The sequence below is a fragment of the Dendrobates tinctorius genome, unplaced genomic scaffold (genome assembly GCF_039654945.1).
Source record: "Dendrobates tinctorius isolate UK_male_01 unplaced genomic scaffold, ASM3965494v1 ptg000158l, whole genome shotgun sequence".
Taxonomy (NCBI): Eukaryota; Metazoa; Chordata; class Amphibia; order Anura; family Dendrobatidae; genus Dendrobates; species Dendrobates tinctorius.
In genome coordinates this window covers 1,830,473-1,854,490 of record NW_027361825.1, presented here as the reverse complement: position 1 = coordinate 1,854,490, position 24,018 = coordinate 1,830,473, and the positions used below count along the sequence as shown (strand labels likewise).

General features: G+C 45.2%; 1 protein-coding gene across 1 annotated transcript in view; it reads right to left on the bottom strand.

Moving 5' to 3' along the window:
* The window catches only part of LOC141051732 (uncharacterized), a 105,506-nt gene that overhangs the window by 32,645 nt on the left and 48,843 nt on the right, over positions 1-24,018 (bottom strand). Inside the window, exons 5-13 of the mRNA XM_073548733.1 lie at positions 23,894-24,016; positions 22,746-22,976; positions 21,389-21,544; positions 19,040-19,225; positions 18,810-18,923; positions 9,576-9,809; positions 7,570-7,680; positions 5,596-5,782; positions 5,013-5,158 (exon numbers count right to left, since the gene is read on the bottom strand). Coding sequence (XP_073404834.1) covers positions 5,013-5,158; positions 5,596-5,782; positions 7,570-7,680; positions 9,576-9,809; positions 18,810-18,923; positions 19,040-19,225; positions 21,389-21,544; positions 22,746-22,976; positions 23,894-24,016 — 1,488 coding nt within the window. The remainder of the gene's footprint in view (positions 1-5,012; positions 5,159-5,595; positions 5,783-7,569; positions 7,681-9,575; positions 9,810-18,809; positions 18,924-19,039; positions 19,226-21,388; positions 21,545-22,745; positions 22,977-23,893; positions 24,017-24,018) is intronic.

Below are 24,018 nucleotides of genomic sequence, written 5' to 3'. Positions count from 1 at the left end.
CTCCCTGTAACCCCTGCTGTGTTACATGTCTGACTCCGGCAAGGAAGTTTTTCTGTGGGCGGAGTTTGTGCTCTGTCCCATTGTCTCTATGGAGTCTGCTCCGTGCCTGTATTGTCTATGGAATCTGCTCTGCGTTCCCGCCTTTCATCTTCCCCTCATCAGGATCTGGGTGAGTCCAGACATGGAGCATCTGTTACTGTATGCACAGTCCCGTCCCCAGTGATGTGTATATACCCCAGTGTCTGTATATACCCCAGTGTCTGCCCCAGTGATGTGTATATACCTCAGTGTCTGCCCCAGTGTCTGCCCCAGTGATGTGTATACCCCAGTGTCTGTCCCAGTGATGTATATACCCCAGTGTCTGCCCCAGTGATGTATATACCCCAGTGTCTGCCCCAGTGATGTGTATATACCACAGTGTCTGTATATACCCCAGTGTCTGCCCCATTGATGTGTATATACCCTAGTGTCTGCCCCAGTGATCTGTATATTCCCCAGTGTCTGCCCCAGTGATGTGTATATACACCGGTGTCTGCCCCAGTGATGTGTATATACCCCAGTGTCTGCCCCAGTGATTTTGGGAGGCTTCGCTGATGTCACTTGTCATGTCCTGGTTGGTGGGGGGTGAGTGATGTAATGGCACAGGAGAGGGTCGGAGGCTGCACACAGAAGTCTGGACCGGCTCCTATAGATGATGATGGACCATTACCGGCTCACAGATGTTCGGTGAGAACGGGAGCCACTCTCGTTATTCTCATACGTTATCATCCCACATGAAAACCATTGTTTCCTAGAATAGAGATGGATGTCTTACATACATTGTTCACACACTGCAATCTTTGCAATTTGCAGATTCATAGTGCAGGGTCTGTGAGTCACTGTGTGTGTGAGGCCGGTTTCACACGTCCTGATATTTCTGGTACCGGAAAAACCGGTACCGGAGATATCCGTGACTGAGTGTGTAATACTTGCGGCACACGTGTGGCGCCCGTGTGCCACATCAGTACAACACAGGAGGCCGCCGGGGAAGAAGCGCTACAGTAAGCACTGTTCCATGGCAGCAGGTACTGAAGATGGCTCTCATCATTCTCCCCTGCTCTGCCGGCGATCGGCGCGAGCAGGGGAGAATGATGAGCATTATATTAAGGTGAGAACAATGACAGCAAGTGGAGGCTTTTGGGACTATTACTCCTATCAACCTACACCTGCTGCCGCTAATAACAGTGACATGAGGACATGTTTATCTAAGTTTATCTAAAGTATTCAGCATGTTAATGTTCGGGGGGGGACGCTTTTTCGATGTTCGCCCTGTTGGCAAAATTCCCTAGAAACTGCCCTGATCACGCATATTTATTACTGCCATGTGAGGTATTTCTTTCTATTTATAAAGGACCTGTCTTATATCATAAATATACAGTATAATTGTTTACCTGGTGTAAATGCTACTGTTCTCCTGAATCCGGCGATGTTTTCCTTTTTTTCCCTGTACCTCTCTGTTCCTGAGATATGGCCCCTTCTCCCCTTTATATAAATCTAGTCTTGCTATCTAAGTGGGCATGGTTATCCTCTTCTCTGTGGACATCTTCATGAGGACCATGCCTCAATGGCTAACAAGACTATATTCATATACAACAAAGACAAGGCCATATCTCAGGAACGGAGCGGAACTAAAGAAAAACATCGACGAATTCAGGAGAACAGCGGCATTTACACCAGGTAAAATAATACATACTTATGGCACGTGGCTGACTCTTTAAACCCTGCTAATTGCGATCCTCCCGCAGCTGTTAACTAGTCAAATGCCGCTGTCAATCTCTAACACCGGCATTTAACTCGCGCTTACCGGAAGCGCGATGCTAAGCCCGCCCATCGCTGACCCCGTCACATGATCGTGGGTCACGGATGGGTTGACATGACAACCAGAGGTCTGCAGCAGACCTCTATGGATGGTTGTCATTGCCATATTGCTATGAGTGCAACCCCATGGTCGGCGCTCATAGCAATTAGCGATCTGATCATCACCTGTATATAGGAGAGTCGATCGAAGTAGTGCAGCTTCTAGTCTCCCATGGAGACTATTGAAGCATGCCAAAGGTAAAAAAAAATGTTTTTGAAAATATTAAAAAAAAATTAAAAAAAATATAAAAATTCAAATCACCCCCTATTCGACCCATTCAAAATAAAACAATGGAAAAAATCAAATATACACATATTTGGTATCGCCACATTCAGAATCTCCTGATCTACCAATATAAAGAAAAGAATTAACCTGTTCGCTAAATGGCACAACTAGAAAAAAAATTCAGAATTACGTTTTTTGGTCACCGTAACTTTGCAATAAAATGCAATAGTAGGCAATGAAAATATTGTATCTGCACCAAAATGGTATCAATAAAAACATCTGCTTGGCATGCAAAAAAAAAGCCTTACCAAAAGATAGATAATAGTTTGTGCATTAGTTGTGGACTAATTTCAAAGAACAGAGATTTGAAATGCCCCAAGGGAATGAAGCAGAAGCAGTGCATGCCCTCCGAAACTCCATTCATTGTTTATGGGATTGCCAGAGGTAGCCCAACCAATGAATGTCTCTGGTAGTCCCATAGAGAATGAATGGGGTGTGGTACTCATGTAACGCCACCACTCCATTCTGATGGGGCATTTCAAAGCTCTGTTCTTGGGGTCAGTGTAGACCATCATAGTTGGACCTCGACATATCTCCAGGTTGTCAGCTATCCTTTCAATATTAAATGTTAATAATGGGAACAACCCTTTAAGACTGACTTCCATGTCATAAACATATGTAACTGTCTAATCATACCATTAAAGATGTGTCCTTTTTGTACCTTACCACATAGCACAACATGTCCTAAATAGAGTGGCAAGAGATTAACAAGTTTGAAAAGAAAACTGTGATTTTGTGATATTCTGTTGGGAGAGATTTATTCTCTATGTGAGGCCACCCAGGGCCAGACTGACCATCGGGCTCTTCTGGCAAATGCCAGAAGGGCCGGTGCCTGTAGTGGGCCGCTCGATCCGCTTCCAGGGCACTGCACGCAAATGCGGGGTCCCCCCCTGCAATGACGGGATGAGACGCTGCACGGCACTTCTGACCCCCCCAGCAGGCAGCTCCTTTCTCAGGCTGCAATTGGCTGCTCTGTGCGCACAGGACCTGTGATGAGGTCACAGGAGGGGAGGAGTCAGGGGTCACATGATATGCGGAGTGAAGACGCTACAGCTGCAGGAGAGGAGCGACTACAGGACCTCTGATGAGGTCACAGGAGGGGAGGAGTCAGGGGTCACATAATCAGGAGCGTGTGTGTGTGTGTGCGTGCGTGTGTGTGTGTGCAGGTCTCTGCTGTGCTGGTTGTCATGGTGCACTGCTGGATGTGAGTAAGTTTCTGTGTGGAGTCAGGAGGGGTTTACAGGGTGGATGTAACAGAGCCATGTGTGTACAAAGTGTATGAAGCGGAGCCGTGTTTACGAAGTGTATGGAGCGGAGCCGCGTGTGTACGAGGTGTACGGAACAGAGCCGCGTGTGTACGGAGCGGAGCCGCGTGTGTACGAGGTGTACGGAGCAGAGCCGCATGTGTATGAGGTGTACGGAGTGGAGCCACGTGTGTACGAGGTGTACGGAGTGGAGCCGCGTATGTATGGGGTATGCGGAGCGGAGCCGTGTGTGTACGGAGTGGAGCCATATGTGTACGGGATGTGCGGAGCCAAGTGTGTATGAGGCATACAAAACGGGCTTTTCCCACGGACACAGGAGTACACGGCGGAGCCCCGAGGAGCACTTCAAAACTCGCACATGACGTTCCACCGGAAGTGATGTGCTGGAAGCTGACCGGAAATGAGATAATTTCATGAGGAGATTGTGATGGAAATAGGAAAGCTTCAGATCCATCACCATGTCCTCCTCCAACAGCGCAGACAGCAGGATCGCCTTGGAAACGGGGATGCCGGCCATGTGAGCGGATCATGATATGTCCTGCACCAGGAGGCTCAGGTGGGCACTACAGTGGGAGCCGGGCTGCTATAATATCTTTATAGAATCTTTCTTTATTTCTTTCTCTCTGTTTCTTTTTTTCTCTGTTCTTTCTTTCTCATTCTCTGTTCTGTCTTTCCCTCATTATCTTTCTCTCTCTGTTCTTTCTTTCTCTCTGTAATCTTTCTTTCCCCTCTTTCTTTTTCTTTCCTCTCTTTCTTTCTCTCTGTTCTTTCTTTCTTTACTTCTTTCTCTCTCTCTGTTCTTTCTTTCTTTCCCCTCTTTCTCGCTCTCTCTGTTCTTTCTTCTTTCTCTCTCTGTTTTCTTTCTCTCTCTCTAGCTCTCCTTTCTTTCTTACTTTCTTTCTCTCTCTCTCTGTTTTCTCTTTTCTCTCTCTCTGTTTTCTCTCTTCCTTAGTACCAGTCAGTGTGCCCACAGTACCAGCAAATGTGCCCATAATGCCAGCCACTGTGCCCTCAGTACCAGCAGTGATAAATGGGAGCGGTGGGGCGTCGACATGGGTGTGACTAGTTGTGAAATGGGTGTGACCAGGCATGGCCTAAAATTTGCAGCGCAGTCTTTGTCCTCTTTCCCTTCTTCAAAAGTTGGGAGGTATGATAGGGGCGGCTATGACCAGGGGGTCTGGTTGCCCAATGGATAGCAGTTCTGCCAGGAATTCTGTCACCGTGCGTACAAAAGGGGACAGAGCTTTGGGAGGAGTACTGTACCTAAAAGCAATAAATAGGACTGAGCTGAAATACTGGGCACAGCTCTGACTACATGGTATATAGTCGTGTTAATCTCCTCTCACTTCTTGTAACCTACAAGTGTACAAAGATATTATATAGTCACCATGTGACTAGTGGGCCTGTGTAACTTCAAATGCCAGGGCTGAATTTTAGTCCCAGTCCGGCCCTGAGGCCACCTAATGGTTTCCATACATCTACCCTACATATACGTAACAAATCTAGGTAAGTACATTTTTTGGCTTATACATATATATGTTATGTCTCTGTATATGGCTCAGTACCGGTGTATCCCACAGGACAGCTGCAGTTAAACCCATCCTGACGCGGTTGACAAGTTCCCCCATTCTCGCACCGACTGGTCACACAATCATTGACGGGAGAATCGCAGGTTGGCCCTGTCCATCCATCATCACAGTCACACCGAGAGCTGCCGAGGAGAAGGAAAGATGTAAGTCATCAATTTTTTCTAGTACATTTTGTATTGAATTTTTATCTGCTCTATGAACCTGTCCGGTCTGTTTATTGTTACTCAGAAAACTAACAACCTACTCAATACTGTGGATTAATGAGGCCCTCCTAATCTACATACATTGAGAAATTCAATAGTAGGCACATATTGTAACCAGCATTTCAGATATTTACGATTGACAACAGATCGAGATCGAGATGTGATTGAGCCGATTGTTGCTCAGCAGAGACCGGAATGTGAAACAGCGCCGCTCAATGTGTAGTGGTCGTGAATGGTACTGCAAGCTCTCTCTCACTAGCTTTTTCAGACCTTGATAATAAAATTCCAGAAATCCCTCCTCTTTTTTAAATAGAGAAATAATTGCCAAAAACTTAACATCGTAGAAAGAAGCGCACCTATTGTCCTGACAACTGCCATGAACGCAGGTAATGTTACTACAGCTTATATTCTGCAGTGTACAGACAGGAAGGACCGTCCCTGGTGGGCAGGCACATAGGAAGCCACCATCTATATTTCTGCAAGTCCCTCCATTTTGGCAAGGATTGCTTATACACTCATCAATGTCGACATCACATAGAGATCCTGCAAAGGAGAACAGAGAGCAAATTCTAGTGACAACAATGCCTTGTGCAGCTTCAAAAAAATTTTCAGCTGCGTTTCACAGTACCAGCAAAGACTATGAGATTTGAGAAATCTCATGCGTTTTTCACACATTGAAAGCAATGGGTAGTGCAAAAAAATGCTGCAAAAACGCAGGTATCAGGTTTTGCTGCGTTTTTGGTGTCAAAACCTGATTATTTTTCTATGCACTAAATGTTATCATCATGTACAAGAGACAAATGCATCCTGACAAAAAATGCAGCAATAAAAAAAAGCAGCAAAAATGAATCAATAACTAAGCAAACCCTACATTTTGTAAGTAGCTTAAACTTGCATAAAATAAGCAGCAAAACGCAAAGTGTGAACATGGCCTTATTGTATTCCCACTGCTCGCCTGTGAATCCTGTTTTTTTTTTTTCCTTTTTTTAAATCCGCCATACGGTTCCAGAGATGTGTGCCTTTTTGTTTAGTGGTAATTTTTAAGTTCTTTACTAATGGAGCGTGGCTCACAGGATCCTCTTGGGCGGGTCTTCAGGGTGCTCTGCATAATTACCCTGTGAGCCACACCCCCTTTATAAACACCATAACAATAAACACTAACACTAACATATCTCTGGAACCATATGGCGGACTTAAAAAAGGAAAAAAGCTGAATATTCAGGGGAACAGCTGGAATAAAATACGAACAAAAAGGGCCACCTTTGATCCGGTGATAGGTCCTCTTTAAAATGAATCTCCATCTTATATCTTTGTGTCGTTTTCAAATCCAAAATTCTGTTCCACTTAATTTTTAAATATACTATATCTTCATGGCCATCCGGGCTCCATTTTTCAAATGCAGAGTTCCAAATCCACAAATAGATTTAATAGATAACATGCTGGCTATCTGTAGTCGCCATTAGAGGGAGCTCAGGAGCTTGCTGCATACACACGGATCACTGACTTCAATGTATGAACAGTACAGAAAGAGCTCCCCCCAGTGGCGGCATCAGGAAGACAGCACGTTAGCTCCTCTATCTTTATCTAGGTAGGGGATTTAGAGCAGTGTATCAGAAGATCAGAGCCATCACGATGCAGCATATACACAGGACTTTGAGCTTATCTTAATTAGAATAATACAGCTCTGGCAATAATTAAGAGACCACCACATCAAAACCCTGTCATGGCCAGCCCATTCTCCAGACCTGAACCCCATTGAAAACCTCTGGAATGTAATCAAGAGGAAGATGGATAGTCACAAGCCATCAAACAAAGAATGGCTTAAATTTTTGTACCAGGAGTAGCATAAGGTCACCCAAAAGCAGTGTGAAAGACTGGTGGAAAGCATGCCAAGACGCATGAAAGCTGTGATTAACAATCATGGTTATTCCACAAAATATTGATTTCTGAACTCTTCCGGAGATAAAACATTAGTATTGTTGTTTCTAAATGATTATGAACTTGTTTTCTTTACATTATTTGAGGTCTGCAAGCACTAGATTTTTTTTTTTAATTTTGACCATTTTTCTTTGTCAGAAAAAAAATACAAAATTTAGTGCTTGGAAATTCGGAGTCATGTTGTCAGTAGTTTAAAAGAACAATTTACATTTTACTCAAAAATAAACCTGTAAGGAGAAAAATCAGAGAAAATAAACATTTGGAAGTGGTCTCTTAATTTTTGCCAGCGCTGTATAATAATAGTCATTCAATTAAAAAATGTATGATGTTTCCTTATAATTTTTAAACACAGTTTCCAATACAAGACAAGTGATTTATGCGTTTTACGTAACCTGAGAAACCAAGATGACATTGACATTGGAAATCATTCACCAGGTCGACGCAGCGTCCTTGTACACATGGGTTACTGGCACATTCATTAATATTAGCATCACAGGTGGGACCTACAACAAAAAGATAAGCGAGTAAACAGCATATAAAAATCCAATTCCACCATAGACTGTATCTGGGGATGAAGAGCTGCCCGGGAAAAATAATTAAAGGGGATGTCTAGAATTAGAAAGACATGGTTGCTTTCTTCTTATATATACAGGTGCATCTCACAAAATTAGAATATCATCTAAAAGTTAATTTATTTCAGTTCTTCAATACAAAAAGTGAAACTGATATACACACGTGGTCAAAATTGTTGGTACCCCTCGTTTAATGGCAGAAAAACCCACAATGGTCACAGAAATAACTTGTATCTGACAAAAGTAATAATATATCAAAAATCTATGAAAATGAACAAATGAAAGTCAGACATTGCTTTTCAACCATGCTTCCACAGAATTTTAAAAAAATAAAGCTCATGAAATAGGCCTGGACAGAAATGATGGTACCCCTGTAAATAATGTCACAAAAAGGACATGTTAAATCACGGGGGGTCCACTAATTAGCATCACAGGTGTCTACAATCTTGGAATCAGTGAGTGGGCCTGTATAGATGGCTACAGATACTCACTGTGCTGTTTGGCGACATGGTGTGTATCACACTCAACATGGACCAGAGGAAGCGAAGGAAAGAGTTTTCTCAGGAGATTAGAAAGAAAATTATAGACAAACATGTTAAAGGTAAAAGTTATAAGACCATCTCCAAGCAGCTTGATGTTCCTGTGATAACAGTTGCACATATTATTCATAAATTTAAGATTCATGGGACTGTAGCCAACCTCCCTGGACGTGGCCGCAGGAGGAAAATTGATGACAAATCAAAGAGACGGATAATACGAATGGTAACAAAAGAGCCCAGAAAAACTAAACAGATTAAAGGTGAACGTCAAGCTCAAGGAACATCAGTGTCAGATCGCACCATCTGTCGTTGTATGAGCCAAAGTGGACTTCATGGGAGACAACCAAGGAGGACACCGTTGTTGAAAAAATAAAATCATAAAAATGCCAGACTGGAATTTGCCAAACTACATGTTGACAAGCCACAAAGCTTCTGGGATAATGCCCTATGGACAGAAGAGACAAAAATGGAACTTTTTGGCAAGACACATCAGCTCTATGTTCACAGTCGGAAAAATGAGGCATATCAAGAAAAGAACACTGTCCCTACTGTGGAACATGGAGGAGGCACTGTTTTGGGGCTGCTTTGCTGCGTCTGGCACAGGGTGTCTAGAATCTGTGCAGGGTGCAATGAAATCTCAAGACTTTGAAGGGATTCTAGAGCGAAATGTGCTGCCCAGTGTTAGAAAGCTTGGTCTCAGTCGCAGGTCATGAGTGTTGCAACAGGATGATGACCCAAAACACACAGCTGAAAACACCTAAGAATTTTTTTTGATGATATTCTAATTTTGTGAGATCCACCTGTATGTATAGGACTGGGCTTACACATCGGTTAGGTGATGCTGCATCTCATTTTATCTTTTATATATGTATATACATACTGTATATAAAAAAGTCCGATCTATTATATTCTGAAATTATTTAATCCTATTCTCTAAAAAGCAAAAAAAAAAAAAGAAACCCCAGAATCCTTGTTTCTCTCCCCACCACCCCCTGAAAAATATAATGAAAAGTAATCAAGTGATGAAAACATCATATACTGTATAACCTCAAGTAGTACCAATAAAAACTACAACTCGTGCCTAACAAACAGACCCTCGAACTGTTATGTTGATGGAAATACAAATAAGCTGTGGTTCTTGGAAGAAGGGGAAGGAAAAACACACAAAGGAAATTTGGCAGTGTCAAGAAAGGGCAAAACACATAAGGTGATAAAAGAAATATAAACAGGTGAAAGAACCAACACTACAATAGCCGAGGGCAACGACAGAGGAGTGGGATGTGTTACCTGTCATTCCTGCCTCACATAAACATTCATAACCATTTTGCCAGTCCAGGCACGTGGCGCCATTCTGGCACGGCTGGCTGAGGCACTCATCGATATCCTGATCACACAGAAGGCCGGTGTAACCTTCGTGACATTCACATGTGAAGAACCCCAGGTGGTCTACACAATGGCCGAAATGACAAGGAGAGCTGGAGCATTCCTTCACATCCAATTCACAATGTGTGCCCTCAAAACCTGAGGAAAGGAAACTGATAAGTTGGTGGGATGGAAACAGGAAATCAACAAGAATAGAACGCAAAATATGAGAAAAAAAATACAGGAGAAAATATTCTGATACTGCCATAACATGAAAACCAGTAAAGCACTGATTACCTGGTGACAATGGCTCCTGTCATGGTGGGATGTGTCAGGATATATCAGGCAACCAGTGAACATTTAGATCTTGAAGTTGGATGTGTTGGAAGTGGGAAACTGGGCAAGTGTAAGGCTTGGAGCCAGCAGTGTACCCCTAATGACAGCAGGCCACGGCTCCAATATGGGGCCCAAGAGCTGGGGTGTTCTGTTTCTGAATGGATACAGGCATGGATGTATAAATGGATGAATACACATGGATGTATAACTGTATGACTAGACATGGATATATGACTGGATGACTATTTGGATGTATTACTAGATGACTATTGCAGGATGTATGACTGGATGACTAGACATGGATTTATGACTTGGATGACTAAACATGGATGTGTGACTGGATGACTATTGGTGGATGTATTACTGGATGACTTCATGGATGTATAACTGGATGACTAGACATGGATGTATTACTGGATGACTATTGGTGGATGTATTACTGGATGACTAGACATGGATGTGTTACAGGATGACTATTGGTGGATGTATTACTGAATGACTATTCGTGGATGTATAACTGGATGACTAGACATGAATGTATTACTGGATGGCTATTTGTGGATGTATTACTGGATGACTAGACATGGATATATTACTGGATGACCATTCGTGGACCATATTGGACAGTCGAGCTGTCAGTAACTGCATCCCAGACACCCCGAGGGGTGGAACAGTGACATGTATAACTGGATGACTAGATATGGGTGTATTATTGGATGACTAGACATAGATGTATAACTGGATGACTATTGGTGGATATATTACTAGATTACTATTGCAGGATGTATGACTGGATGACTAGACATGGATGTATAAATGGATACACATGGAAGTATAACTGGATGACTAGACATGGATATATGACTGGATGACTATTTGTGGATGTATTACAAGATGAGTGGAACAGGCTCCCACGAGAGTTGGTGAGTTCTCCTTCAATAGAAGTCTTCAAACAGAGGCTGGACAGACATCTGTCTGAGATGATTTAGTGAATCCTGCTTTGAGCAGGGGGTTGGACCAGATGGCCCAGGAGGTCCCTTCCAACTCTACAATTCTATGATTCTATGACTATTGGTGGATGTATTACTGGATGACTAGACATGGATATATGACTGCATGACTATTTGTGGATGTATTACTAGATGACTATTGGTGGATGTATAACTGGATGTCTAGACATGGATGTATTACTGGATGACTATTGGTAGATGTATTACTGGATGACTATACAGGGATATATGACTGGATGACCATTCGTGGATGTATAACTGGATGACTAGACATGGATGTATTACTGGATGACTATTGGTGGATGTATTACTGGATGACTATTGGTGGATGTATTACTGGATGACTAGACATGGATGTATTACTGGATGACTATTGGTGGATCTATTACTGGATGACTAGACATGGATATATTACTGGATGACTATTCGTGGACCATATTGGACAGTCGAGCTGTCAGTAACTGCATCCCAGACACCCAGAGGGGTGGAACAGTGACATGTATAACTGGATGACTAGATATGGGTGTATTATTGGATGACTAGACATAGATGTATAACTGGATGACTATTGGTGGCAGGGCTGCCATTAGGAATTTCAGGGCCCCATACTGTAAAAATGTTTGGGCCCCCTTGAGACTCCGTCCAGGCTCCACCCCAGCCGTGCCTCCACCCCTCAAATCTTTCAGAGTCCCACTGCCCACTCTTGGAAAAACTCCACTTCTGCACCCCGTCCTCACCAATCACTCATTAACATTTCCCAGATCATACATATAGCCGGCAGCTTTTGTTCTGGCCAAAAGAATTTTAAGCCGCCACCACCACAAGGTAGACTCTTCTGGATGAGCTCTACTCTACTGTAACTTATTAATCATTTGTTAAAATACCCAATACTCTGTTTAGGTATATTTTTATTTTTCTTTAAGGAAATGAGTCACAGACTTTTTTTAACAATAATTGAAACCAGATTGTGACTTTTTTTATAATCTGTATTTCTGATTGCAGATTATTGTATTGTTTTCTGTACATGTATGAAGCTGTCGGTGGATATCGATCTGCGCTCGGACCGCAGTGCATGGACGGGCCGCGGGTCTCCTGACTAGAGCTCAGCAGCCTCACAGCATGTATGAGGACGCAGGCCAGGAGATCGGCGCCCAGTCCATGCACCGCAGTGCGAGCGCAGAACAATTTCCCAAAGAAAGATGTTTCCCAGTCATATATACCCACTTTTTATTTTTCCATCAATATGGCCGTGTGAGGGCTTGTTTTTTGCAGGACGAGTTGTACTTTTGAATGACATGATTGGCTTACTGGAAAATGGGAAAAAAATTCAAAGTGCGGTGAAATTGAAAAAAGTGGAATTCTAGAATTTTTTTTGGTTGTTTCAGCAGCCTCCCATCTCCACACCTCAGCAGCCTCCCATCTCCTCACCTCAGCAGCCTCCCATCTCCTCTCCTCAGCAGCCTCCCATCTCCACACCTCAGCAGCCTCCCATCTCCACACCTCAGCAGCCTCCCATCTCCTCTCCTCAGCAGCCTCCCATCTCCTCACCTCAGCAGCCTCCCATCTCCACACATCAGCAACCTTCCATCTCCACACATCAGCAACCTCCCATCTCCTCACCTCAGCAGCCTCCCATCTCCTCTCCTCAGCAGCCTCCCATCTCCTCTCCTCAGCAGCCTCCCATCTCCTCAGCAGCCTCCCATCTCCTCACCTCAGCAGCCTCCCATCTCCTCACCTCAGCAGCCTCCCATCTCCTCACCTCAGCAGCCTTTCATCTCATTTCCTCAGCAGCCTCCCATCTCATTTCCTCAGCAGCCTCCCATCTCCTCACCTCAGCAGCCTCCCATCTCCTCACCTCAGCAGCCTCCCATCTCCTCTCCTCAGCAGCCTCCCATCTCCTCTCCTCAGCAGCCTCCCATCTCCTCTCCTCAGCAGCCTCCCATCTCATTTCCTCAGCAGCCTCCCATCTCATTTCCTCAGCAGCCTCCCATCTCTTCACCTCAGCAGCCTCCCATCTCCTCTCCTCAGCAGCCTCCCATCTCCTCACCTCAGCAGCCTCCCATATCCTCACCTCAGCAGCCTCCCATCTCATTTCCTCAGCAGCCTCCCATCTCCTCTCCTCAGCAGCCTCCCATCTCCTCACCTCATCAGCCTCCCATCTCCACACCTCAGCAGCCTCCCATCTCCTCTCCTCAGCAGCCTCCCATCTCCTCACCTCAGCAGCCTCCCATCTCCTCTCCTCAGCAGCCTCCCATCTCCACACCTCAGCAGCCTCCCATCTCCACACCTCAGCAGCCTCCCATCTCCTCACCTCACTCCCCTCTGCAAGTCCTCACACACTGCCGGCCTCCTCTGCCGATTTCAGCATCTTCTGTCTCCCAGAAACGTGACATGTTGCTGCTCTGCTCCAGAATGAAGAAGAGCGCGCAGTGTGTCACATGACCTGCGTCAGGACCATGATGCACTTGGTCCTGCTGCTGCTTTAAAGGTACAGCACTGATTTATGGCCGCTGCATTCACTAACAACACTGTAGGTGTATCTTTAAATCACCGCAGTGTTGTTATGTATCTGGCTTGCAGCGGCCATGAACTATTGCACCTGTAGTCCAAACGGCAGTATCAAGAGAGCAGGGCCCGGGCTGCCAGCGTATCCGGGCCCCTCTTTTTGCTACTGTTCATGGGGCCCCATACAGTAGTAAGGGCAGTAATGCCCTGATGGCGGCCCTGATTGGTGGATCTATTACTAGATGACTATTGCAGGATGTATGACTGGATGACTAGACATGGATGTATAAATGGATGAATACACATGGAAGTGTAACTGGATGACTAGACATGGATATATGACTGGATGACTATTTGTGGATGTATTACTAGATGAGTGGAACAGGCTCCCACGAGAGTTGGTGAGTTCTCCTTCAATAGAAGTCTTCAAACAAAGGCCGGACAGACATCTGTCTGGGATGACTTAGTGAATCCTGCTTTGAGCAGGGGGTAGGACCAGATGGCCCAGGAGATCCCTTCCAACTCTGCGATTCTATGATTCTATGACTATTGGTGGATGTATTACTGGATGGCTATACATGGATGTATTACTGGATGACTATTGGTGGATGTATTACTGGATGACCATTCGTGGATGTATAACTGGATGACTAGACATGGATGTAGTACTGGATGACTATTGATGGATGTATTACTGGATGACTATTTGTGGATGTATAACTGGATGACTAGACATGGATGTATTACTGGATGACTATTGGTGGATGTATTACTGGATGACTAGACATGGATATATGACTGGATGACTATTGCAGGATGTATGACTGGACGACCAGACATGGATGTGTGACTTGGATGACTAGACATGGATGTGTGACTGGATGACTATTGGTGGATGTATTACTGGATGACTATTCTTGGATGTATATCTGGATGACTAGACATGGATGTATTACTGGATGACTATTGGTGGATGTATTACTGAATGACTATTCGTGGATGTATAACTGGATGACTAGACATGGATGTATTACTGGATGACTATTGGTGGATGTATTACTGGAAGACTAGACATGAATGTATTACTGGATGGCTATTTGTGGATGTATTACTGGATGTCTAGACATGGATATATTACTGGATGACTGTTCATGGACCATAATGGACAGTCGATCTGTCAGTAACTGCATCCCAGACACCCCGAGGGGTGACTAGATATGGGTGGATTATTGGATAACTAGACATAGATGTATTATTGGATGACTATTGGTGGATGTATTACTAGATGACTATTGCAGGATGTATGACTGGATGAATAGACATGGATGTATAAATGGATGAATACACATGGATGTATAACTGGATGACTAGACATTGATATATGACTGGATGACTATTTGTGGATGTATTACTAGATGAGTGAAACAGGCTGCCATGAGAGGTGGTGAGTTCTCCTTCAATAGAAGTCTTCAAACAGAGGCTGGACAGACATCTGTCTGGGATGATTTAGTGAATCCTGCTTTGAGCAGGGAGTTGGACCAGATGGCCCAGGAGGTCCCTTCCAACTCTACGATTCTATGATTCTATGACTATTGGTGGATGTATTACTGGATGACTAGACATGGATGTATTACTGGATGACTAGACATGGATATATGACTGGATGACTTATTTGTGGATATATTACTGGATGGCTAGACATGGATATATTACTGGATGACTAGACATGGATGTATTACTGGATGACTATTGGTGGATGTATTACTTGATGACTAGACATGGATGTATGACTGGATGACTATTGGTGGATGTATTACTGGATGACTAGACATGAATGTATTACTGGATGGCTATTTGTGGATGTATTACTGGATGACTAGACATGCATATATTACTGGATGACTATTCGTGGACCATGTTGGACAGACTGTCAGTAAGTGTATCCCAGACACCCTGAGGGGTAGAACAGTGACATGACTAGACATGAATGTACTACTGGATGACTATTTGTGGATGTATTACTGGATGACAAGATGTAAGAAGAAGGACTGTGCCGCAGGTACCTGTTCTGTGCCAGTTCTGGAACTGTCAGGGCTGTCTCCTCTGTTGTCTGGGGGAAAGCTTAACCAATCCTTGCATGCGGAAGGAGGGGGCGTAGTTAAGGGGGTACAGCTTCAGCGCACGCGGAAACAGGCAGACTTGGTGGGAACAAACAGCGCGGCAGTGACCAGTGACTGATCCGTCTCCGGAGCATCCACACAGCGCAGGCCCGCACCCCAGGTCTGCCACCTCTGCTGCCGCAGCTGGCAGGCACTGTGAGGAGAGACGTGCAGTATGCTTGTCGGTCACCATGAAGCGAGGTGTCACGCTCCGGACCTGTGAGTACCGTGCATGTGCCGTCCAAGAGAGACTGGGTGGGAGACCATTATTCGTGCCTTGATTCCCTGGTGTACATCCGTCGGACCACGGTGAGTGCAGACAGCGTGGTGGCCCGCACTCTCCTGGCCACATTAGTATATGAACTAGGGGCAGTGGAAGGTGCCGGAGACTGACTGCTGCTGCCAGAACAGATCTTCTGCCATATCTTCAGGACCCCCACCGGACAAGTACCACGCCGGTGGTTGTGGACATCATCTTCTGCTCCATGATTCATTCCATCCTGGGGAACATCTGACAGGATAAGTTACCCAACAAGAACTGTGATACCCTTTCCGCTGCTCTTTAACAATGCATATTGTTTATACTCTGAACTGTTTATGCCCCTGTTAACCATTTACCTCCCTGCGTGGAGTATTCCCTGTTCAAGTAAAGTTATTAACCCTTGCTCTGCCTTCTGTCTGTGCTGGCGGAAATGGTGACATTTTCAAGGCTTTACTTTCAGGCCGTGTCTCTGTAATCGGCTCAATACTTGCTCCAGCCGTTGTAAGTGCTCCTCAAAGGTGGCCTCATAGATAATGATGTTGTCTAAATAAATGAGAGTAGCCTTGAAGTTCAAGTCTCCCAAAAATGTTTCCATCAATCGTTGGAAGGTCCCGGGGGCGTTGGTAAGGCCGAAGGGCATCCGGTTGAACTCGAACAACCCCATAGGTAGTATGAATGCTGTCTACACCCGATCATGCTCAGACATGGGCACTTGCCAATATCCACTGGCTAGATCCAATGACGATAAATACTTCACCTTTCCTAAGGCAGACAGGGATTCTTCGTTTCTCGGTAGTGGGTGCGAATCTCGCACAGTGCAAGAGTTCAGTTTCGGGTAGTCTATACAGAAGCGCAGAGTCCCATCCTTTTTCCTTACCAGAATAATGGGCGCAGCCCACGGACTTTGGCTCTGTCGGATGACTCTGCTCTGTAGCATAGACATGGATGCATAACTGAATGGCTATTGGTGGATGTACAGTATTACTGGATGACTAGACATAGATGTATTACTGGATGACTATTCGTAGATGTATTACTGGATGACTATTCGTGGATGTATTACTGGATGTCTAGACATGGTTGTATGACTGGATGATTAAGCTTGCATGTTGCATATTGACCAGACATGGATGAATAAGTAGACATCAAGGCGTGGAAGTAATTCTGGATAATTAAGCATGCATATATTACTGGATGACTAGGCCTGGATGCATTACAGGACGATTAGGCGCGGATGTATTGAATAAAATAGAATCTCGGAACATATATTTAAGTTTATTTAATGCACATGTGGAAATCCAAATCCAGTGTAATTTGGATTTCCACATGTACATTAAATGAACTTCAACAAATACCGTATATGTGTGGGAGGAACGGCCCCCGTCGAGTGTCCGGGCCGGAACCAAGGGAGACGTCATCCGGTTTCCGGGGAAAACTGTCCCCGGGGGGGGTAGAATTCAGGGACGGACCATTGTGACAGACAGATGGACTGGGGGAGGAGCTAATATAAAGGAAGCGGGGAATTCCCGGGACGATGAGTCAGCAGACCGACACAGAGACAGCAGGAGACCGTGGGAGCGGCTGAAAGCGAGAGCAACTCACCAGTGCCAGGGGGGACGCTCACCGAAAACTCCAGAAGGACGGTATCGAGGCGGTTATCCAAGACTTGCTTCCCCGCCCCAGCCCGCGGCCACTGCGGCCTCAGTTCAACCCGCGGCCGCTGCCGCCTTCCCTCAGCCCGCGGCTGCGGCCTACCCGTGGTCGCCTGCGGCCGCTGCCGTCTCGCTACAGCCCGTGGCCTGCTCCCCGGCACCCGCAGCCGCCCTGTTCTCACCAGTGGCCACGGCAAGTGCAATACCGCTGGCGGCCATCACTGTCCCGCTCCGGTCCGCAGCAGGGGCCGGGCCTCCGCTGACCGCGGACACCCCGTTGCAGCCGTTAGCTGCGCAGGTGGCCTGCCATTCGCCACCACACATCACTGCCGCTTGCCCCAGGCCAGGGGCTGCAGCCCAACCATCCAAGGACCCCGTCGGAGCCTGTGGGGCTCCCGTGTCATCAGTGCGCTGGAGCGCACAAAGACTTTGCCATCGTCTCAGCAACTGGGCCCAGCAACTACTACGCCGAAAGACCAACAACCCGAACGGCGAGGGACATCTGGACGGCTAAGTTGACTTTATAATTAAGGACCTGTAGTCGGCTATACCGCGGCCCTATAGTGACCGGCTATTGCTGGAAGTAGTCGTGTTCTACCCGTTCGTGTTTGCTTGTTTTAGAGCCCCTGCGAGGGCAACCTGTGTTACCCCTTTTGGTGATCAAGCCGTGACTGAGGAAAGTTCCCTCTAGTCTTATAAACGTTATTATAGAAAGCACCAAATTGTCTCACGACTCGTCACTGCATCCTGCGTACCTGCAATTGCCACATATGAATGACCGGATTCTATTTTATTCATTGCTGTTCCTACATTAGCACCACAGCAGGAAAATTTAGTGCTGACCTTGTTTCTAGGCATGGATGTATGACTAGATAACTTGTCATGGATATATGACTGGATGACGAGGCATGGATATATGACTGGATGATTAGTTATGGATATATGACTGGAAGACTAGTTATGGATATATGACTGGATGATTAGTTATGGATATATGACTGGAAGACTAGTTATGGATATATGACTGGATGACTAGTTATGGATATATGACTGGATGACTAGTTATGGATACATGACTGGATGACTAGGTGTGGCTATATGACTGGATGACTAGGTGTGGCTATACGACTGGATGATGAGGCGTGGATGTAAGCTCTCTGAGCATAACTAAGATGGTAGTGAGGTATAAGTATCAGTGTATATCCATATACCAGATAGTCAGAAACCCATCTCACCTGGAGGACATGAACAGAGGACATCATTAATTAGATCTGTGCAGTTCCCTCCATTTTGACAAGGAGAACTTGAACATTCATTGATTTCCAATTCACAAAGATTTCCCGAGTATCCTGTAGATGGATGGACAGCACATACAATTCATATAGAAGGTTTATATTGAAGGTATTTCCATTAGTACCACTTTATAGGATTATGCTCTCATTTTTACTGCTCAGCCAAGTCTTACCAGGTGAACACATGCACTGGAAGTGACCAAGAAAGTCTAGGCAGGTGCCTCCATGGTAGCAGGGGTTCGCCTGGCATTCATCGCGATCTGTCTCACAGCGGGCACCAGTGTAACCAGGAGGACATTGACACAAGAAGGAGCCATCAGTGTTAACACATTCTCCACCATGTTCACAAGGAGAAGGTCCTGAAGAGATCACAACAGTATCAATATATGGAGTATCGAAAGAACGGCTGAGAAAGAGAAGACCAGAAGATTGTGGAGATGGAAGAAGAGTGTCACGCTGTGACTTTACGTAAATAGGGAAAGGGGCCCTGCACTGTTCCTAGGGATGGAACCCTAACGATCCCTAATTATCCCAGCTCCCAAAGGTACCTCTAAAGGAGAGGAAGTTTGGGCCATCAGTCTTACTGTTCTCCTATTATACCCTAAGCTGTCCCCTCCCCAGGAGGCCTTGGATTGAAATGCTAGTGTATAAACACATAAGACAAAAGAGGGATAACAAAAAGTGACTAACATACAAAACACTTGACTCGCCCCCAGAGGCCGTGGGGTACTCGGTGCTGGGCCCGTTGATTACAATGGGAAATGTCACAGTGGCAGGGACCCGGTCCGTGGCCTCAGGCAGTCAATGTAAAAAGAGTAGAGTGATGGGAATAAAGTTGTTGAGATGATTCGTGACGCCACCTGTGGTTTCTGGTCAGATTGACCAGCGCTGCAGGGCTGCTTCTCTGGGACAGATGGTGTGGTGCAGCAATGATGTTGAAGCTCCCCACAGGTGGAGCTGTAGTCCCAGGGCAGTCTAGATGAGGTCGGCAAGTGGGGAGATGGTGTAAAGAAGTAGATGTAGCAGAGCCGGGTGTAAGGCGCAAGAATAAGTAGAGGACACAAGGGCATGTAGTTCCAAGGCTTTACTCACAGTCTGGTACACACAGATGCCCGCTTCGGTGCCGTGTCCTCCAGGTCAGGGGCTCAGCCAACTCCCAGGCAAGGTAAAGTACACCTTTCCAGCACTCCTCCAACATGTGCCTTCTCTGAACGTCTCCACACTAGTGCCTAATCTGAAGTACTTGTAGTTGCGTATTAAACTCAAGTTCCTCCTTCTTGATGTTACTTAGAACTCTACTTGTATGGCAGACAGCTGTAGCCTGCTTTGGGGACTCCCTACTATCATGTCCCGGCTCACCCACCCTGCTGTTGTGCCCCCAAGTCTTAGATGGGAATAAAGTGGTGACGACTTCTATTTCTCCGGTTTCTGCTGCAGGAAGATCAGTATCCATACAACCTCGGGGACCGGACCCTGGCCATGCGCTTCAAACTTGAGGAAGGGCTCTGCTTAGTTCTCTTCTTCTCCTTACGTTCCATACTAAACTTTCTTCCCTCTGAAGAATCAGGCTTTCTATGGCTCTTTCCGGTGCCAGAAGCTCCAGGTCACAGGAGTCTACTGCAGCACTTCCTTCACTCCATCTGGGGATCTTCTCTCACAGACTGCCCTTTTCCTAATATTCTCCTGCTCTCTTGTGCAGTCTAAACTCCACCCACCTCCCAGCACTCTTCGTGTTCCAAGCAGGGAGCCACAAAGGTTGCTCTGCTACACTACTGGTGTGCGTGTGGGATGTGAGTGTTGGAGTGTGGTCAGGTGTCTCCACCTTACCTGGATAGTGGGGTACCACACCTCAGGAGGAGGTGCAGTACCTCTGTGGCGACTGAACCCTCAGGGGCGCCACACACTCACCAAGAGTAAAGAGGTATATAGGGAAGTGTAGGAATCTATTAACCAAATTGGAATAGGACAATGAGGAAAGCTTAAACCCCAAAACAGAGTGCAACAATCTCCAGCAGCAACAATGATCTCCAACTCACCACAGCGACTCCAAAGAGCTAAAAAGTAAAACTTTCACTGGCGAGGAAGAGAAGGTCTGGTCAGATCTTATAAGGATAGGAAGTGACCAGGAACAGCTGTGAGATGGAGCGGCAAGTTTTTAACCACCATAGAAAAGGTCGTTAACCTCTTCAGCACCAAAGGAAACCAAATTAATTTAATATGAAAAACAAACACCCAGGCTAAATGGAAGATCTGCGATTCACAATATAATGGATTTCCTAACTCCAGATCTCCCAGGAGGGCGTGACCCACTTGTGACATAGGGACACGGCAAAATCCACGAGGTAGGGTGGTTGCTTGGTATTTTTGGGGATTTGAACAACAAAAGGAGGACTAGAACGATTGAGACAGAGAAGAGCAGAAGATTGTGGTGGTGGCAGAAGCCACATAGCGAAGATAATTATTGGGTTGATTGATGTTTTTGTGGATTTAGACAATAAAAAACTAAAACAGTAAAAAAGTACCTAGTTGGCATTCGTTCAGGTCCTCATAGCATGTGAGTCCGGTGTACCCAGCCTGGCAGCGACAGAACACCTTGTGGGATGAGGGGTGAGTGTCACATGTGGCGTTCGGATGACACTGATTTTTTAGGCAACCGTCCTCCATATGACATAAAAGACCTGGAAAGATAGAAAATGGCCAAGAACACAATTATACGAGGTTCATTTATAGAGGTGGATATATGTAATACCCGTACACTGAATATTATACACTTTTAGTACAGTAAGTCAACGGGAGATATTAATAATAATAATAATAATCAATAAATCAATTAATATTTAGAATACATCAATTATGACAACTGGAATTGGTAATCCTGTGGCTTGGATTATATCCCCATTAACACCAAATATGTCCATATAATCAGTCACCAGGTTTTTGCTCCCCCATTTCAGAGTAGCATGATGTAGGGCCAGAGACTCCAGTGATGGGTCACTTACTGGGCTACTTGCTGTAGTTTTCATTAAAAACTGTTTTATCTGCTGAAGATCTAGCAGTTTGCTAAATGCTGCGCTCTGTATAACCCTGCCCACACCGCTGATCTGCAGCTTTCTGTGTGCCATGTGCATAGGCAGAAAGGAGCCAATCAGCAATGGGGTGAGGTCAGACTACCTGGCAGCTGGTTTGCTAGTCCTCTAGGGATAATCTCCTTCTGATAAAACTGTAATTGTATAAAACCTACAGGAAGCAGCCCAGTAAGTGACACATCACTGGAATTAGGGTTTCAGGCCATACATTATTCTCTTCTCAAATTAGGTAGCAAAAACCTGGTGACACATTTCATTTAATTAGCTTTCAGTTGAACTCTTTTTTGGTTGAAAGCTTTTCCTAATGAGCCCCCCATACATAACCGTGCTAGGTTTGGCTGAGCGTGCATGTGTTCTTAACGGGCTCAATTTATCTCACTTGGAAACAAATGGATTGTGCATACTCAATCTCAGCATGCTTGATCCTTCTTTCCCTAGACAATATCTGTTGCAGGATAGTCCGGAGGTCATCATACACATAAGAGAGTCAACTGCTTCAGCCAAAATCAGATGGTTTAGCTGAAATTATGATGTATTTGAGCTTTTAAATGCATGTATGCCTCATACGTATATAGCACCGAGTCATACAGAGCCAAGATACAGTGCCGAACCTCCGATAAGGAGACAGGCAGAGGATTTCTACCAGACTACTACTGAATCCAATAAAAATGTGGTATGCTTCACGAAATGCTATATTACAAATGAGGTGGCATTGGTGACCCTACATGGATCCATCCATACATACATACATCTATACTATCTTTGCAAATGTCGATAATTTGCAAGAACTTACCAATCCGCCCTGGTGGGCACTGACAGGTATATGTCCCCACCTGGTCAATGCACGTAGACCCTTCCGCACATGTGGCTGTGGCACAATCATCGATGTTGTTCTCACAATTATCGCCATCCCAGCCATTGACACACACGCATTTGTACTGACCAGGAATGTTCTGACAGGTTCCTCCATTCTTACATATACCACCAGCCTGGCATTCGTCAATGTCTCGAGAGCACAACCCTCCTGTTACAAAGAAAGGTGAGCGGTAGTGAAAAGAAAAATGAATGTAAAATTGAATCTACACATACAGGCGAGGACAAGTAATGACAACTGCTCTGCAACGACCACCTGCCCAACAGAAACACTGGATGAGTGTGGGATAGGCATTAACAGCCACTATCACAGGTTCGTTGGAAGGGACAACTTTCGCAAATCATGAAAAGTAATAAACTGCAAGTCATTAGCACAATATCAATGATTTAGATAAACATTGGTCAAATTTGGTCAATCTTTTCTGACCCCCATACATGTGCATGCATGGCTCTGGTGAGCATTCTTGTGTATTTTTGTGGGGAGATTAGAGAAGACAGGGAAGAATCAGGAGCTCCAGCATTAGGTGGTGGACCCTTCTGGCGAAAATCAGCATGTTTGGATGAGATGGGCCAAATGTGTTCAGCTGAAAGCTTTTTGTCTCGAAATTTCACTCCCCCCACACACATAAATGCATGGCCACTTATTTATTGGTTCTCAATGAGGAGAGTGGAGTAACATGTGCTGACACCTCAAGTGGTGACTTATCTTCCATTTCAAAACCCAACATACCAACCCTTTTTTTCTCACATCATTTTCCATTGGGAAGGGTTGAAAGGATCTCGTATACATTAGAATACTGTCCGGTCTCGTGAAGACTGATATATTTATCTGTATGGCCAGCTTTAGCCCAATTATTTCCCACTTTGACCCAGGTGGACACGGACAAACAACAACTTATCCAGTAGATGTATTTTCTCAGGCCCAGGCAACAGTATATATGACTAGATTTATGGAGGACAAGGACTTCTTAGATGAGAGAAGTGGAATGGTGACATGAAATGGGAACACAACCAACACTAGTGACACGAAAATATGAGATAGGAAATAATGGAGGGTTAGGACCTTACCTTCCCATCCAGGTGGACATTTACATGAATATTTTTCAAGCCCGTCAACGCAGCTGCCTCCATTCTGACATTTGTGGTTGACACAATCATCAATGTTCTCCTCACATTGAGAACCTGTGTACCCT